Source organism: Prorops nasuta, unplaced genomic scaffold, assembly GCF_024137725.1.
Source record: "Prorops nasuta isolate Cenicafe-Biocafe unplaced genomic scaffold, Cenicafe_Pnas_1.2 PNAS00002, whole genome shotgun sequence".
NCBI lineage: Eukaryota > Metazoa > Arthropoda > Insecta > Hymenoptera > Bethylidae > Prorops > Prorops nasuta.
Genome location: NW_027116799.1, coordinates 446,658 through 465,132, shown reverse-complemented (window position 1 = coordinate 465,132; position 18,475 = coordinate 446,658). Strand labels below are relative to the sequence as shown.

Sequence of the window (18,475 nt, the reverse complement as noted above, 5' to 3'; positions counted from 1 at the left end):
ATCTATTAAACGGCATTTGTACGTCATACTATAGTCCATGTCGAGAAACCTCCTTCTAATTCGAATACTTCAACTTGGTTTCTATCACTCTCCAAGCAAGTCATATAAAGTTCGTTCCACTCGACGAGTTTAATTGCACGGCGAAAGATTCAAGACGAATTCGATTAAAAGCTTCTGTGGTGTATATATATGGCGAGCGAAAAGGGGAAGCTCGTGGTTGGTATTGAATGAAAATTTGGTATTCTTGCAATTCCAATTGAATCAGGATTACAGGAGCGTTGGGGAATCTGCAGGCGAACCGGCTGCAGTGGTTGTTAGGACTTTTCTTTCTAACGTCCCGATAGCTGATATGAGTAAACAATTGCAAAATAGGATTTTTTTCATAGTAATAGCCACTCGGTTATATTTTATACACATGATAAAATTTAAATTGTTCGTACACGAGTTTAAAACGTATAACTTTATATAGAAAGATGTGTAAAACGTTAAATTTTCCCACAATGGCCATGCAAATTTAAGCAAGAAACGTAGTTTGCACGTTTCACGTAAAAAATGGAAAAGTTTTCCACTGGATTTTGGAGAGAAAGGATGAGTATTCGGCGATGTAAAACGGTATAGTCTCCTTTTAACCAAGGCTCGATCTTAATTTCTTTCTGAATACTTGAGCGGCCAAGAGAGAAACTTCATTAGTGCCAACGACGACACTAATTGCTTCGCTTGATACTCGTCGGGCGCAGGGCAGGTGGGGCAGAGAACAACGACCATTATCGCAGGCCCTCGACGAAAACCAGAACGATCCCAATTCCAAATCCCTTTCTCAGATCGGCTTAACACGCACTGACAACTCCGAGCCTTATCGTCGGATTTCACCGAAAATTCCGAAACTTGTACAATCTACAAATTTACATATAACAAGATTCGAGTGACGAAGGAGAAAAGAAAATAATAGTGTGAAATTTAAGGAAAATTATGCTAAAGAGGTTCGCAGGGGGGAGCGTCCGATGATCGGGAGAGCAGCTGATATAAGCTATGGCATGTTGAAGCTTTCAGTCAAAGTCGTCGAGCTCGAGGACGACTGATTGATCGAGCGTTGCTGCTATCAGCGAGGTCCCAATTGATGAGTTTCCAGTTTGATCGCTCCTCGCACTTTTTGCTGCAACTCATCTAGACTTCTCTGCGCTTTCCTCGTTATTTCTCTTCACGCGTCGTCGTCGCAACTATATATATATATATATATATATATATATATAGATGAAGACACAAAGCGACTTTTGAGGAAGAGTGAAACGCCCGTGGCGCGCGCGGTACATCTTGAAGGATGCAGTTCCGTAAAGTTGGAGGATTCCGAGAGAACGAGCTGACAGTTAAGTTCCACACGACGCGACGCGACGCGACGACTCCGGCTCAATTAGCCTAGGTACAGTGCAGCGATACTCGCGAGGACCAACTTCTCGGCTCTTCTTCAAACGCACTTGCTAATCCAACCTGCGCAAAACTCAACTACCAAATTATGCTAATTTTTCATCCCATCGAGCCCCGTTCGGATCAGTCGCCAGATCCACTGGCTAATGAAAATTTCATTCTCGTAAACAATTCGTGCTTCGAGATTCCTTCTCGTTAAACAATCTTGATCAATCGAATATAAACCGTCCTTATACAGCTCGACACATTTTGTTCCTATATTGTATAAGGAGAGAGAATAAGCGCGAACGAAATACTATTCCGGCCAGCGATATAAATTCAAAATAAGGACTCTAATTGGTCCGAGCAATCACGCGACGTACGATACCCAATCAACGCGAATTAGGATTGGCGCAGAGACAGGTGAGCTCAGGCATAGAGAGAAGAAGCGAAGTCAGTCTGGTGGCGGAACTGAGTCAGTGTACACAATAAAAATGGTTTGACTAAGAATCCTGACTTTTGCTTGTCCTAGCATTCCTGAAAGCCTTAAAATATATATATATATATATATATATATATATATATATTGTCTTTCTGTCTCTGTTTAACTTACAACTCGCCTCTCCCTTATCGAATTTAACTGAGGGAAATTGTAAGAAATTCATATTCTCATAAACAATTCAAGCTTCAAGATTCCATCTCGTTAAACAATCTTAATCAATCGAATATAAACCGTCCTTATACAGCTCGACACGTTTTATTCCTAACGCGCGCGTTCTACAGCTCTTCTCTCTCTCTCTCTATTTTACAACTCGCCTCGCCCTTATCGAATTTAACTTGCGCAAATTGTAAGAAATTCAACTTGTTCTTTCGTCCGGTTTAATAAAGCAACTTTCGGTATAATTAAATCTCGCGCTTTTCCCGTAACAAGTAAATTGCGAATTTTCTTTTTTTCGTACAGCTGCAGCTCGAGGAAGAGTATCGTTTGCTTTTGGATCGCGATCACGAACCACGAAGAGAAAAAAGTAGTCCGAGATCTTAATAATATACATAAAGAAACTTATGCGGAGCTGAAGAGCGTTTAAGGAGATTTTCAGATAAGACACACACAAGTTTCCGCGCTTCGGTTCTCGAGAGGATCTCCGTGATTCTTTGTATACTCCGGGCCACGTCCGATATGCTGCGCGGAGTCCGATGCAGATTTTCCATTGAAAATTCGTTTGAAGGATGGACTTTCGCGCCGATAGATAAGTAGCAGTGCATGGCTCATCCGTCGATCGAAACGTGTGCCGGCAAAAAGGGAATAATTGTGGGAGCATCCGGCCAGTGATGACTGCGGACGTGCAAAATTGTCCAGAATTAATGGATTAATCCTCGTGGCTAACGGTCCGGCCACATTGTGGTGGAACTCGTTAGCACTGCGGCTGACCACCTCGCAGCTCATTTCAAGGATCAACCTTCCTTTCACCAAACGTCCCGTAAACTATCGAAATCTCAACCCTTCGTTCTAAATTAAGCAATGCTATATATATATACACGCTGATTTTAAGCGCTGAATCGAGTCGATCGTTAATTTTCCTCTCCGTGCCATGCAGAAGCTTTAAAATTTCTCAGATTAAACCTTATAAATATGGTAAATTGGTAAATGAGATGATTCGTGGTGGATCAAATATTTATGAAGGTCCGTTCTACTTTTAATGGAGGAATGAGGGAGAGAGAGAGAGAGAGAGGGGGGGGGGTGAAATCTGATTCGTGGGAGAAAAAGGACGATCCGTCGAGGAATCGCAGAGTTTATCTTTCGACGATGCGACTACGTCTCGTACGTGAGAAAGATGATAATAATATTGATGAGGGGTGTGGAAACGGGGTCGATCGAAAGAAAACACTTGAACGCTTCGCGCGTTATCCCAATGTAATGATATCGCTTTAATACGCGTGCAGGCCTTTTATAAGGCAGTTATCTTTTAATAAAATGGCAACAACGTGAAACTATCCACAATTTTTATCACGCCTTTAGCTTTCTCTGTCAGCAATATCGTGAAACGCTTTAAAATCCAGAGAAACCGGAGAGGGTTGATAAATGTGCCGCTCTATAGCTATACACTACCCCCAAGATACCGCGCTGGATAAAATGAGCTTTAATCATTTGACAGATAAAAGCCTCGATAGACGAGTCATTAATTTTTCCAAAGAAGCCAGTTTGCATTTCGCAAATTACGTTTCTCTTCAAAGTGCTTTCATCCGTATAGATAATGTTGTCGATGCTCTCGAGTCCTTTCTCTTCTTTCTCGATTATCGTCTCTCTACACGGCTCCGCACGTCGAGCTAGATATCGCGCTCTGTAACCTCGAGAGCCGGATAAAGCCATCGCGACGCGACGTGTAAAAAACGTGGAAACAATATGCGCGGAATGTATACATATATGAGTTGGATGGAACGTACCACAAACGATGGACCGGATTGCACAGTCGATACTCCAGCGTGCAGAAGCAACAAAGGGATGAAATTGCAAAGCGTGAATCTGGAGAAGCAGCTGACTGCTATCCGCGACTCTGGAGAGAGCGAGAGTCTCGAAAATCTCGGGTAAAATATTGCAAACGACCCTCTTATACGTGCCAGCGATAAAATTTCTCCACTCTACTCGGGTTAAGCCCCTCGCTGGCGAGACGCGAAAATTCAACTGTCGAAATTGCTTAATAGTCAGCGGAGACTTTTCGCAGTCTTGGTACTCGCGAGTCTCGGACTCTCTATCCCCCCCCACTTTAGCTTTATAATATAATCTTCCACATCCTTCCGCTATGACGGTATCCAATAATATCCTTGTCGTTTCTCAGACTCCGACCCCCCCCCCCCCCTCTTCACTCTCTCTCTCTCTCTCTCTCTCTCTCTCTCTCTCTCTCATAAAGATGCGAAGAAAACTCGCACCGATCATGGTCAAAGAAATCTTCACTATTCATCATCGCATAGGTTTTTACACCCGACGCGTTCGCCAAGTCATAAATCCATATTAAAATCCACACGTGGATGTGCGCTATTTCTTTTTTACAGCCAGTCGTTACGTTGGTGAAAAGTCTGACTGTGATTCGCCCATTCAGCGGGAGCCATTAGCTTTTTCGAGCGTGCCGAGAGTGGATGGTAATCAATTTCTGGTAGGTCTTCACACGGAGTCACACTTCGTATTATGTAGTATATATATATAGGTATGAGAAGTGGACACGGTTCAAGCTTCCAAACACGTCTGATATTAGATTGGATGAAGGAGAACCTTGCCAGCCAGTTTATCCTGCCATCCGAAATCTCAAATTTTCCCAAAGCCCTCGTAAAAGCTTTATACCTTGTCTCCCCCATGACAGTCTCTGTATTTCCAGCAGACGTTTTACATGCTACCCCCGCTAATACAGCCCAGCTCTTTTCTCGCGAGATAAAATGGGATTGGCGAAAAAACTGAATGTGTGTGTGTGCGGGCTCATGAGTGCAGGATGTACATTATCGCAGTGCTGGTCAACCGCCGGATGTCCCTGTGTGAGTGACGACAGGATTTTTGATAAGCAACGGGAAACTGAATGCTGCAACGCCGCGTTTAAGAAAAGACGATATATGACGAAGCTTGTTTATATAGTTTTACTTTATATATATATATATACATATAGAGCGATATCGTGCAATTTTCAATATCTCTGACAACACCCCCGACTTGTTCGGAAATTAATCAAAATATACCGTTATGTCCTCTCTCTCTCTCTCTCTCTCTCTCTCTTTCATTCCAATTTTATAATTAATCAAGTAATTAACTTTTATAAAAGTATTTGTCGACGAACAATATTACTCCAATTGTGTGTCAGCAAATTAAGCCTATAGGCGCTTGCCTCTTCTCATTTTCAACAGTTTTGTTAATGTGCTGTATCTTTTAGTTGAACCAACAAATCATGTTTTATTTAATATACATGTATGTATATAAAAAGGTTGGAGAGATCAATTTCGATTGAAAAGTTGCCGGTTGACAGGCACTGCATTAGCTGATTGCCCTTTATTACATTTTATTCGATGGACGTCTCTCATGGAGGCACGGTAAAAAATTTCCATTTTTGGCATTCGTGCATTATTGCAATGCTGCAGGCCTGATAATGAGCGGGAAAGCAGAGACTTGCTTTAATATTCAAATGGCCTCATCGAATTCCAGCATTGAAACATATATATTATACTTTTGCCTATACACATATATATACAGGTTGATAATAATTAGAAGAACCGCGAGTCGGCTACAAATTAATGAAATAATTTGCAATGAAAAGATTGCAACATTGAATTATCTTTCATTATTCATTCATTGAGACTTCGTCGCCAGGGCTTGTGTAGCTACACGATATTATTTCCACTTTCATATGCATTCCGTTTGAAAATTAAACTTGCCAGGGAAGGCTTCTCGTTTCGCCAAGTTTCCAACTTTTCAAGCTACAATGAGAGATCGCAATCTCACTCGGATATTCATCCGACTAGTATAAACTTGAGATAACGCGGTGAAACGCGTGTATTATATTTAGCGAAATGTATATACCTATATATATAGCGCACTAGGGTAGACAATAGCGCTCCCTCGAGGACCTCGTAAATATTTGTAATTGCTGAATGTAGGGCAAACTTTATCACCGAAAGACGATCCGCTGATAAAACTCCGGAAGAAGGCTTCCGTCGCGAAGAAATTCGGCGCAAATTTAACTATCGTCTCGATAAATAAATTACCAATGCGTGCTTTTATGGATTATCAATAAAGGGTGCTCGTGGGCCACTGGAAAATTCGCGCGTGAATTTCTTTATTAGCCAAGTTTGCCGCATAGTTGGTAGAAGGCCGATATAACGGGGCGTCGAGCATACCAGGTGAACGGGCTGATATAAAATACGGAGGGATCAAAGTTCGCGGCTTGCTACCGGCACGAAATGCACGAGGATCAGCGCAGGGATTCGTCCTTTATTTAAAAATACCGCCAACGACGTGCTCGACATTTCCTCCCGCATGCCAATCATTGTTTCCCGCGATATTTTCAAAATATCCTCCTACTCTGCTTGCATGTCTCCGATGAGAGTCCTTCCACTCCTGCGCGATCCTTTTCTCAATCGCCCAACATTGCCACTTTCGATTAATCACAAATATTTCAACATTCCAATCAATTATTCTCGTAGAATTCACTCTGAAAGCTGGAGATACATTTTTCTTTGTAAAATGACAAATGAATATTGCTTCGGGTGATTTATGTTTTATCCAAGTTACTCAGGTGAGCTTCATTGTCTTTTGTCCGATCTTGCATTGTCTCTCCTTATGACTAATTATCCGCATTACCCGAAGCCTCGACCCGATCGTGCTCGGAGGATATACAGAGAGAACCTTGACTCATTATACTCCAATTCATAATTATAATTTTCCTGCATACTTTACGCGCACCGCTCGGTTTTATTTAAAATTACGCAAGATTGGTCAATTACTATTTGTATTACGACTCGTCGAGCCAGAAGAAACGGGACAACGATGGAGTCTTCCGGCAAAAGTGACGAATCATTTATTTTTATGTTTATTTATTGCTATCGTGGCAGGATTTTTCAAAAGCTCGAGTAACACGCTCAAGTAAGCTTTAAGGCAACATTTTCCCACAAAATGCGAGTAAATCTTCATTTTACGACACCCCTCGATAGGATCGCTATGAAAATATTGACTCCGGGGTTCTGAATTTTCCATTTGCCCACTTGTTGTGAAACGGTCAGTATACGAGTACTTCCTTGGGCTAGACCGCGAATCTGGAGGCCGGGACTGGATCGGCCACACCAATATTATTTCACGACCGAGCCGTTCTCTCACATCCCCCTCCCCACGTTAGAAGCCATCAGGAATGGAATTTTTCATATTCCTTCGTACCTCGATTCGAACGCGATTTACGCTATAAACTCTCGCAAGCTGCTTTTTTCCCCTTCACAGTCAATATATATATATATATATATATATATATACAGCGAGAATTTTCGAGTTTGTTAAAATCTCCGGAAGAAATATATATAATTTGTTTCTGGGAGTTCTGGGACGTTCCAACACGCACGATTTACATTCTGTTATTGCGAGGTGGCAGCCTATTAATATCGCAACGCGCAGGACTCTGAAAAAAATCAGAGAGACGAATGGCTCGCCCGAGGTGACAGATAAGAGCTATAGGAGCGGCCGTGCACCTGCAGGGGATCGAGAGATGAGCGACATGGAGAACACATATGACATTGGAGATGGTGGGAGGAAGAATAAGACCTGAGGGGGAGACGGCATCAAATGTTTTGATCGTTTCTCAGTGGCAAATGGACGAAACGTTTCGTGAAACGACAGGAGCAAACTTTTCCCGTGACAATGGGAACAAGATTGGCCCTGGATAACGAATAACCAATGTGCGCCGCCAGCCAAATCATTTCGAGTTCCTGAAAATTGAGTCTGTTCCGTGTTGACGTGAACACACATCGTTCCGTATTCCCGCGCCGCCCTTATACGCTATATATGATAATATTTTCCATCCATTATTCCTCAACGGCTTGGATGATACATAAATTTCACCCTGTTATTCGCTAGATGCGTTAAAGCATTTTACCACTGCCAACAATTTCTCCTCAGTCTTTATATAGCTACCTTTTTCTTATCATCATCATCATCATCATTATCGTCGTGGTTTTTGTCGTTAGATCAAACGCGACGAATCATTTTTGGTAATCTGTACTAGTATCAATGAGAGAGAGAGAAAAGTTTGTCTATACATGCAGTAGTGTTGAAGAAATTTTTCAAGGGGATGGGAATATTGCGAGCTTATACCCTCTCGACGTTAATAAGAAACCGGTGCAATATTATAATGAGCCACCGTCCGGTAAATGGAAAGCTTAATGTATTCCGTTGAAGCAGGTGATCTGCATTCCGAGAATTCGTTTTAAATTACACCGTTTCGCGTCGCTTTGGACTGGAATATTTTTCGGTTTCTTCTCCCTGCTGCTAAAAGTTAAAAACAGCGACTTTCCTGTGTAGTACAAGTTAGTCGAGAGAATGACTAAAATCCGGGAAACGCGCCCGAAGCAACGAGACGGCAGAAGAGACTTAACACCGGAGTTGATTTAAATTCGTGGCCCGCTCGCCCGTCCTCCCTATAATGTATTCCGCTAGGAATGCGCATTAATACACCTGATGACGTCAGGAAAATCCTCACATGCCGAAATATGACCTCTCTGCACGGTTTAATCGGCCAAGATGAGGGGGAAGGGGGAGGGGATTGCATTAATTCCACTGCAGTGATAAGACGAGGCAATTTTTATCGCTTTCCCCCCAGATTTTTTCAATATAGCAGGCCAGACGTTTAGCTCGACGAAAAATGTCCATTAAGCGGCGAAATATGATCATGGTCCTCTGAAAGTAGACGATTTTGCATTAATTCGTTGCAGAGCTCCTTCGGCACTCAAAGCATTTTCAATATGGCCGACGACGTTTCCGGCAACGCGACGACGGACAAAAATTCAACCTGCTTTAGATGCTTTTAGCTGGCACGTAATCTAGTTACGCTGAGTAACGAGCTAATGGAAAAGTATTTTCAAGTCGAACGGGACTTATTTCGCATTTCGTTCCGCGAGTCGTGCTAAATGCGTCGATCTCGTTAAAGGACCTTCGTAATAATTATGAACTATCCATTTCGTCGGTGCACGCGGTTGTGCACTGTATTATATACAAATAATTCACGTGTATATATATATATATATATATATATAGCGCGGACCAAATCGGCCAAGCTCGACTTTCCAATTCACGCACGCTGACGAAAGCGTCGAAAGGCCGTGCAATCACGTACCATATCCCCCATCCGCGCCACGAATTCTCGAATTAAAGCTGACCTGATAACGCTGGCTCTCTTATCAATTGCGAGAGGCGAAGCGTGTCTCTTCGCAAATCAATTATGGAAATCGCGCCAGGCAAGAAAGATAAGGAGGGGGTGCCCAACATACATATATATACACGATAGAGGTTAATCAAGGCCAGGGTGTGCTGGAAGAGAAATAGTGGCATTTTCCGCAAGATAGAAGCGGGCTAACGGATGTGTGAAAAAATATAGTAATCGAGGGGAGAAACATTTATTGCAGCCTGACAAAAAATGTGTGATAGGAGTGATAAAATGTAAACGATGCATTACGAGTGTGTGTGTGTGTGTGTGTGTGTGTGTGTGTGTGTGTGTGTGTGTGATCCGATATAGAGATGACCCTTCGGGATTCGACTCACTCAAGTACATATATATATGATGTATAGCAAAAGTGACGTGGGCTATTATTTCAAGATATTAAACGAGCTTATTCGACGTGTTTTCTCGGGCAGCCCGAAATCTGCCGTCTCTCGCGTTGCCCCGGAATGTCACGGTAGAAAGCATCTTGATCCTTGCACCATCCGGAAGATCCCATCAGCGTTGCATAAAGAATGTACATTAATAATTCGAAACACGCAGTCGACTATCCGTGCGATCCCATGGGCACCATAAGCACGAGTCGCACTACTCCCAGATATATGCATGCCGGATATCTCCGATAGAGCATCATCCCCACGCAAGATTTGCCCCCAGCCGCTCCCGCAGATATTCGCGATTCAGGAATGCTGCAGAATATTCTGCAATCCTTGTACAACACGACGAGCTTAATTTTTTTCACTCGCATTCTACGCAATTTATGCTTCGGGCTTGAAAACAAAAAGCAGTTTGGATAAATTTATTCTGCACGGTGATTCTATGTAAGTTTTGAATAGGCTACGTACCCTGGTTCGTATATATAGGTATATATATATATATATAGGTGCAATTTAATCCGCGCGGATCTTGCGTTGTAATTAAACGGAGAGCTTCCGGCAGTGATTTGTTTCATGCCGCTTTTTCCACGAGACGAGCAGTAAAATCATTCCTACATTACTCGTAAGTGTATTATTTCTGGCTTGATGACACAACCTGTGGGTGTTTCCACTGCGACATGCGACCTCTCAAAGTCAAAACTCCTTTAAGCCAAATCGCGAGGAACGGTCGACAAGATTTATGAGGCAATTTTCACGCGTTTTCCGATCTATTCGATTGCAGGCTCTCTCCGATTGGCCGAAGGGCCACGTGCACTCTCGCACCTCGTAACTAAAATTCACGAGGCTCCCCAGAAAAATAACCTTTCGACATCAGTGTCAGCGTCATAATTTTTCGCGCCACTTTGCCAAGCCTTACTATATATGTATATATATACGGTGCTGGAAAATCTTTAAGATCTCGTTGAGAACCCTCGGTTACATCCAAACGATGCTTTACCGTGGCAGTAGCTGCAAGTCTTTTGTAAAAGGTACTTCAATATCCTCCCCCTCCCCCCCCCCCCCCCAATCTCCCTCTTTTCACCCCTGAATTCGTCGAAATCCACTGCGCGAAAATCTCTTGAAATAAAATATAATTCTTATTTATATTTATTCCTTTTTCCAGTTCATTTTACCCTTCACACTATTATCCAATTCCGAAATAAATGTAAACCAAGTTCACGAGACAATAAATCAAGCTTACCATCCCCGGAAGCTAGCTGTTTGTTTAGCAATGCTGAATATTTTGCTGAGATTTTAATGGCCCAGTGCATTGTTAATAACAGCCAAGTGGCTGAAAATTTTCAGCACTGCTAATGAGCGGAGAATAATAACGTTTAATTGCGATAAACAAACGGCATCTGTTGCACGATGAATTATTGCATTCGAAAAGAAATTTCCTGTAAAATGCACTCTGTGCTGGATGGCGTAACCTTGCGATGACGATATGAAATTTTAGAAATTGTATCGAGTTAAACAGGAATTTATTAAACGCCTATATATATTTATCAGTTGTTATAATAAGGAACGAGATTACATTTTCACTTTACAAACTCGAGAAATGTAGTAAACAGTTTTTGCAAAATTGTTATTATTATATCTTGTATATAGCGTACATGGAGCTTTATACTTTCTAGTGTTTTTCAACACTAAAATTTTACAGGAAATTTCTTTCTACGCAGTCACGTGATATTTGCAAAAGTCCTCGTGACTCTGAAGGTTTATTATCTGGCAAATATTTCATCGGAGGACATCGATACCTTTGGCTTTACAAAGCAAGAGCAGAGTATATATATATATATAGATAGATCGAGAAGCTCAGCTTGTTCTCTGAAAGGTTCGCTACCAGCGATTATCTAGTTTAATTACGATACGTAGGTAGGAAATTTACACAGCAAAATCTGCACGGTATTCCGCTTGTGTGTGCCTTTGTCCAACAAATATCTTGATACAAATCACTTTGGCTTTTGTATACATTGTCCCAAAGTCCTTGAAGATACTTGTCGACTCTAGGAAGAAATAATAATTTGTGAAAAATAAATTGGGGAGGAAGGAAAACTTGACCCAGCGCTGGTAAAATTGTGGAAATATAAAAGTGAGACTGGAGAGGAGAATACGTGCTGCAGGAAAATCACAGCTGCACCTGGCGGTTCTACAATAGGCAACGTTTTCGTTTGGTTCGCTTGCAATACGAGACCACGTAGCAAATCTGTTACGTACATTACCTGTAAGCTGATTTCCACGAAGCAGCCTGATAATTGCCACTTCTGCTCGAAAAGTATTTACAAAGATTGAACGTGTAAGGAGAGAGGAGGAAAAAGCTCCAAAGTTTGAGGGATATAACTCTGTGTTTTACGCGAACACTCTTCCGATTGGTCGATGACGTAGGAAAAAGCTTAAGCGGACTATGAAGCTGAAGGTATATACTGTACCGTTTAGTTATAGCAGGCTTTTGTGCACTAATTTTCCAGAGACAACATAGCATTGGTAAATCTGTTTAAAGCAGCTTCAATGGATCCTTATAATGATTTGCTGAGACATTCGTATACTAAGCAGTCATTATATACTTATATCAGAGCTACTATCAAAATTACCAGCACTCGAAAGAATTATTTCCTTAAATATATATATATATATATAGATATGGTACGCGATGTTTTTTTCCTGCAAAGATAAAGCAACACGGTATAACTCTTTAATCCATGGCGCGACAACATTGTGACTCCCTTTACGGAAATACTTGCCATTCTTTTTTGCCATCATGGCTAAAAGAGAAAATGCAAAGACGAAAATGCGGTAAACTAATTTTCCACGTTACATCCTCCAGAAAGCATTAAAAGCTTCGCTAAACCGGAGCGTTAATGCGGACACAGCAATTTTCTTAACCACTAAAAATATCCTATTCACTTAATATACGATTTGACAGGTTGCCAATCGTATTTAATTTCATAAAAAAAAAAACTCTTCAATTTCTCAAGTAAAATCCTAAGAATTTCATGCATATTTCCAAGTATTAAAAAAAAGATGTATGGATCAATAGAAAAGGGTAATACGTCAATTGTTAATTATAACTCATGAATATCGAAGTGTCTACAAATATCCATTGATCACATACAGAGATAATGAATGAAAGATATTTTAGCGCGAGGCATCAAGGGGTTGGAACGTTGTCGTAGGGATTTCAATGCTGGGCCGAGTACTCGCGTGATTTTAAATTGAGGACTCCATCCTCTCAATGGAATTCAGCGCGCGCAACTTTCCTCCCGATAATAATCGTTCATTCCGATTAATTGATCCTCGGTGATAATATCGTTGGGATTGGTCTAATCAGTTGCAAATTATGTCCTTACGTTAAAACTTGTCGATTTAAGTGCTCGACGAGAAGAATATAATATGAAATCTCGAATGTCGAGTGAGCGTTGCGAGGAATGAATGAGCGATCGAAGATTGCAGAGGATTAATTTTCGCGCGAAGCGATATTTCGGGTATAATTCAGTTTTAAAAAAGGGAACTTATTTCTCTGTGAATCGAGTCTGAGAGAATTGTCATCGGGCAGCGAATTGTTTTGCTTCAACTTGCAGGGTTTTTAATTGGTTAAGTGTCGTGGTGGTCGGAGAGGGCGGTGCGGGCGGAAGCCATTATCGCTGAAGGTGGCAGGCATAAAATTGGTAAAAGGATGCAGCTGTGGATAATCGGTGCTGGCATTGCGAGGTAAATTGAAAAGCGCTCGGCACATTCTGCTGCTGCTGCTGGCCGCAAGGAAGCACAATTGACCGCGCAAGGGCATTCGGGCAACTCTATGCGTTCTTACTGCGCGGCCCCGCAATCTGCCTATGCATCTTTTACCGTGTGACAAGCGGGACTCGAGGAATTTCTAGTTTCTATGCACGAAACTCAGTTGCGGGGCAGAATGACGCTGGGAACGTGTCTAGGCCGGCCTTGCAGAAGAGATTCGGCCGCACAATACATACACTGGCAGTAGTTGCCGAGCGAAATACAATGCTTCATGATTGCCCGTCGCCGATAACCGTATCTACTTGCTGGAAAAGTCCAGCCGCGCATGGGACAACCCGCACTGCACAATCACTCTCTCTCTCTCTCTCTCTCTCTCTCTCTGATTCCTTTACCCCTTTCACTCTACTGCAAATTTAACCCAATGCAGTTTTGGTGTCCGCTTACTTCACTCTCATCATCATCTTCTTCCCATTCTTCAACATCTAGAAAATTCTTCGTGAAACATAATACTCATTCGAGTCTAATGCGATCAGTGCTTTTGCAAATTTATGCCAATCGATAGTGATGCAATTCACTCGTTATAATAAAAATCATATGATATGCATGAGTTCAGCTCTTTCTTTCTATTTTTCTCTTTGCTGGAATAGTCACCGAGTTATTTTATTCATTTTGTCCCTTTAGCTTGAAAGTTTAGTAGGTATAATTTTTTTGTTCTAAAATAAGTATATAGTGACTAAGTTGCGTTAGCTAGCTGTTATTCCAGAAAGTATAGAATTTCGTATCTATAAAGTCTGTGACGTTTTTGTTTTTATATAATTATATCAAGTCAAATTTTTATCATTTCACAGCCTGTCTAAATCGTGGGAGCTCGCTCATCTCTATGTGGAAAAGCTGCACTCAAATTTTCTTAATTTTTTGATAAATAAATATTATACTCTTGGCCACTCACTCTCTAACTCTCTTTTATTGTGTTTCGTATTTAATTAATCTTTTATTTACGAAGCAAACTTTAGAAGATATACCAGTTTGGTTAGCTCTCGTTGATGTTTTCCTTTCCTTTCTTTTTCTTCGACACGCAAACACCAAGCTTTATATTTACAAATTTTTATCCGAATGAAATAAATATTTATTTATGTCCCTGATGTTTGCCGTGGCTTACAAAAGTATATTTCTCCATTATTTTCAATATTCCTCGTAGGCAAATAAAACGGCAGAGTAGAGTTTTACTGCCTATTTTGACGACAGTTACGGGGAGAAAATGCTGCAGGTAACGTAAAAAGTGGAGTAAGTCTATTTTTGGTTTTGTAAAAGGTCATAAAGGGGACAGAAAATAAATTAGTAAAGTTCAGCGTAATTGCACGTAATTTGAGGTTATCTAGGTGGAGAAAAAGTTGCAGTGGTCCGGAGTCCCAGAAGACTATTTAACGTTCGTGAAGTAGTCGCATTGTTTGGGAAGAGTGGGAATGTGGATGAAACGAGAAAATATCGAAGGATGTGGGAAACGAGAGATAGTTAGATAGAACGGAGTAGGAGGGGGGAGGGGGGGGGGGGGAGAAAGGAGTAGAGAAAGAGAGAGAGAGAGAGACAAGACGCGAAGCTCTCGCCGCATGCTTCTCTCTCTCTCTCTCTCTCTCTCTCTCTGCAGAGGAAAGTGATGCTTGGGCAAAAGATGAGAACAAAAGGCTCGAAACACAGAAGCACCAAGTGGAAATCGCGGGGGAGGAAATAGAAAAATACGCGAGAGATGCCTGTATCGAAAGGTCTGGACAAAGTTCGGGATAAATAAATGGGAAAGAAGGTCGGAGGAAGAAATCGAGGCAAAGTGCTCGGGATAAAAATTTCGAGGGAAGCTTCCCATAAAATATTTGGCTTAGAGCACATCTGCATGGGGGAATTTAAATGAAAGGCGTAGATTTTCTAATTTAGAGCTCCATAAATTTTCCACCTTAGGAATAGAAATTATTCCCCGTACCTCTTTAGATACTACTATACACTATTTCAATCGCCATGTTCTTTTTCTCTCGTCAATTTATGCATCGTTAGACTCACAGACTCGATATTCTACATGAATTTTTTCGCAATTTTCACGCGCTCTTCCAAGTAATCCCGTCCATTTCCGATTTGCCACAAGGGAAAATTTTCGTCTCAGTAATCTCAAATTAATCGCTCGTAATTGAATAATTATCTCATTAAAAACTTTGCGTGATATTACGGACGTTTATCCAGCACCGTGCAAGTGTATAGTTCAGAAAAGAAATTAGATAAGTTATATATTAATGAACTTGACACTTACATTTCGATCGTTTATGTATACATCCGAAAATCCCGAAACTCTTTTAACTCGAATGTACGAGTCTATTTGATTCGAAACGTTAAAGATTGCTTGGCTCCTTCGAAAGCGTCCGAGTCCTATTCAAATATTTGGAGCCACGCAGCCGTAAAGCATCTCGTTAACGAATCTGCCACGATTGGTTGAAAATTGTAAACGACCTTGAACAGTATTTAACAATACTCTCCCGAAACCGTATTTCTCATGCGAAATAAGTTCCTCTAAGCCAATCGTAAAGTTGCGCGTATCCGGAAAGCAATTTATAGAAGGTACTTCGGTTCCTCTACAATCTAGGAATGCTGCTGCTGCTGCTGCTGTGGAGTCTACTCTTACCCTCTCTTGTGCGAGTTTACTCTAGTTAAGACCCCGTGAAAAACCTGAATAATTTCAAGGAAAATTTACAAACTAACGGTCTCGCTAAATAATTGAAGTAAATTTGCTAAAAGAAGAAAAAGGTGGCAAATATAATTTAGATAAGTTTAATGTTTATCCAACTTAAAAAACGAGGGAATAGTTTAATGCGACATCTCACTTCAATGCGAATACTGCAACGTAAAAAGGGAGTTAAAAAAGCAGAAAAGAGTCTCGAAGACTGAGGGCAGAAGAGTCCGCAAGGTAGAGAGAAAATTTTAACCTCGAATCTCTTACAATGGGCATCGGATGTAGATAAAATTTGGAGAAACGTGAAGAATTTTGAGAAAGTTCCGGAGTGTAAGAAAAACGATTTGTCAGCTTGTTGAAAGATGTTGTGACCTTTTGGAAAGAGTTTCGTATACTTGAAGCGAAGAACGATGTGTCAGATGGTTACATATGGGTTGGTTCGAGAGTATGCGGGAAAAAGTCTGGTGCCGTGTGCAGTCAAGTACAAATAATAAGGAGGAATTAGCCGAAACCTCTCACCATGAGCAGCTTGACCTTGTTAACCAAAGGGGATGTCGTCAGGAACTTGTTGACGGCCGTAAATATTTTCCCTTCCAACGTGGCAGCGCTTCCGTCGTCTCGTTCTTGCGAGCATCCGGGCCCGATCTCGGTTCTTCCGGTCTTGGGCAACAACCCCCCGGCGGCCTCTAGGATGGTCCCCCTGGTCCCAGCGATTTCCGGCGAGTGGCTCTCTCAGCGATCGCGACTCGCACGCGTCTGGTTGCTCCACGTCAACATCAGCTCCTTGATCCTGAATCCTTCGGGAACCCAGCTGGATCCTTCCCGAATGGGAAGAGCGCCTTGTCAGCCGTCACAACAAATCCCACCGATAAATGCTCTCTCACCCTTTATCCCCGAAGATCGCCCGACGATCCCGACGCTCCTCTTGGAATCCCTCGCACAATTTCCCAAGGACACCTTCTCTCTTCGCTCGGTCGAATCGACGAACCAATCTGACGAGACTAACGCCGTGGCCTCTTTCAATGTCTCTCCCCCTCGAAAATTTCCCAATCTCTGCTCGATATCACTTTTATCGAGCAGAGTTAGTTGTACGATAGTTATTCAGATCAATTCCTATACGACACAGTTTATCGTACTGTAAACAAATATATTTACGAGTCCTTCGACACCGCGACTCGTATATCCCTCTCGGCCGATCAATTATATTTCGTTCTCCGGAAATGGCGATGCGTTCCCTCAAACGAGTGACCTTGACCAAGGTTAAACACACGCGCGGTATCACTTTTAAGGCGGGACGCGTGATAACTGCGGGAACAAGGATAAGGGTACGTCGCCGCGGAAGATCGTTCTATAGGGGATGAGGATTGGTAGTCGCGTGACTCCTGGAGGGGTCAGGGTCCCGTTCAGGCGGTGTCGCGTTCTCGACGTGGACTGAACTACGGAGCTTGGCACGGATGCTGCGAGTTGCTCCAGAGAGAGAGAGAGAGAAGCTGAAGAACGCGCGCACGGGAGGATCGCGGGTGAGTATATACGTGTTTGAGAGGGCGCGAGAGAGAGAGAGAGAGAGTGTGTAGGCGGACTGAGCGAGAAGCCGACGTAGGAGGGGGATGCCGAGGGAGGGAAAAAGGGGTTAGGGCCTTCAGAAGCCGGGCTTCGACCAGCACCACTAGTTGCTGCCAACCCTTGCGCGTTTACGCGTCCGATGCTCCCTCGACCGTCGCCTGATTGACTCCAGCTGTGCTCGTTAACGCTCGCCTCTTTCCACTCTTCACCCCTCCCCCCTCACTACCAAAATCACTAGCTCCTTCGTCCTTTCCTCCACATCCACTTAACTCGATATTTTATATATGTACGCCACCCCAACTTCGCCCCATTCTATGTACATTCCAGACACGCTATATAGATTTTCTTTTGAAAGAAGAAAAAAAAACAACTTCTTTGTATGTTTACGACGACTGCTGCAGTTTGGTACTTTTCAGCAGCTTTGTAGAAGCCAAGAGTTCTCTGCTGAATAAAAGTTTGAATACGAATGTATGCGAATGGGCCAAGGTGCTTCTCCTATAGGATTCCGAATAATAATGTTTAATGGCGAATACACGGTACAGTGGAGCGAGGGGTGGTAGAAATAAAATCCTACTTTAACGAATCAATTGTCTTTCTGGCCTTGGCTCTATCTCGCATTTCGGTTGCCCCTTTTATACGCGGCGGCATTTGTGTAAGGCGCGAAAAAGATGGGCAGTAAGGAACCGTGGCAATAGACAAAT

The 18,475-nt window shown here is 42.3% G+C and overlaps 1 protein-coding gene across 1 annotated transcript in view; it reads right to left on the bottom strand.

The window, feature by feature from the left end:
• LOC136777498 (uncharacterized) overlaps window positions 1–4,333 on the bottom strand; it is a 36,617-nt gene extending 32,284 nt beyond the window's left edge. The window contains exons 1-3 of the mRNA XM_066733833.1: window positions 4,327–4,333; window positions 4,083–4,197; window positions 3,844–4,006 (exon numbers count right to left, since the gene is read on the bottom strand). Coding sequence (XP_066589930.1) covers window positions 3,844–4,006; window positions 4,083–4,197; window positions 4,327–4,333 — 285 coding nt within the window. The remainder of the gene's footprint in view (window positions 1–3,843; window positions 4,007–4,082; window positions 4,198–4,326) is intronic.
• Between the last annotated feature and the right edge of the window lie 14,142 nt (window positions 4,334–18,475).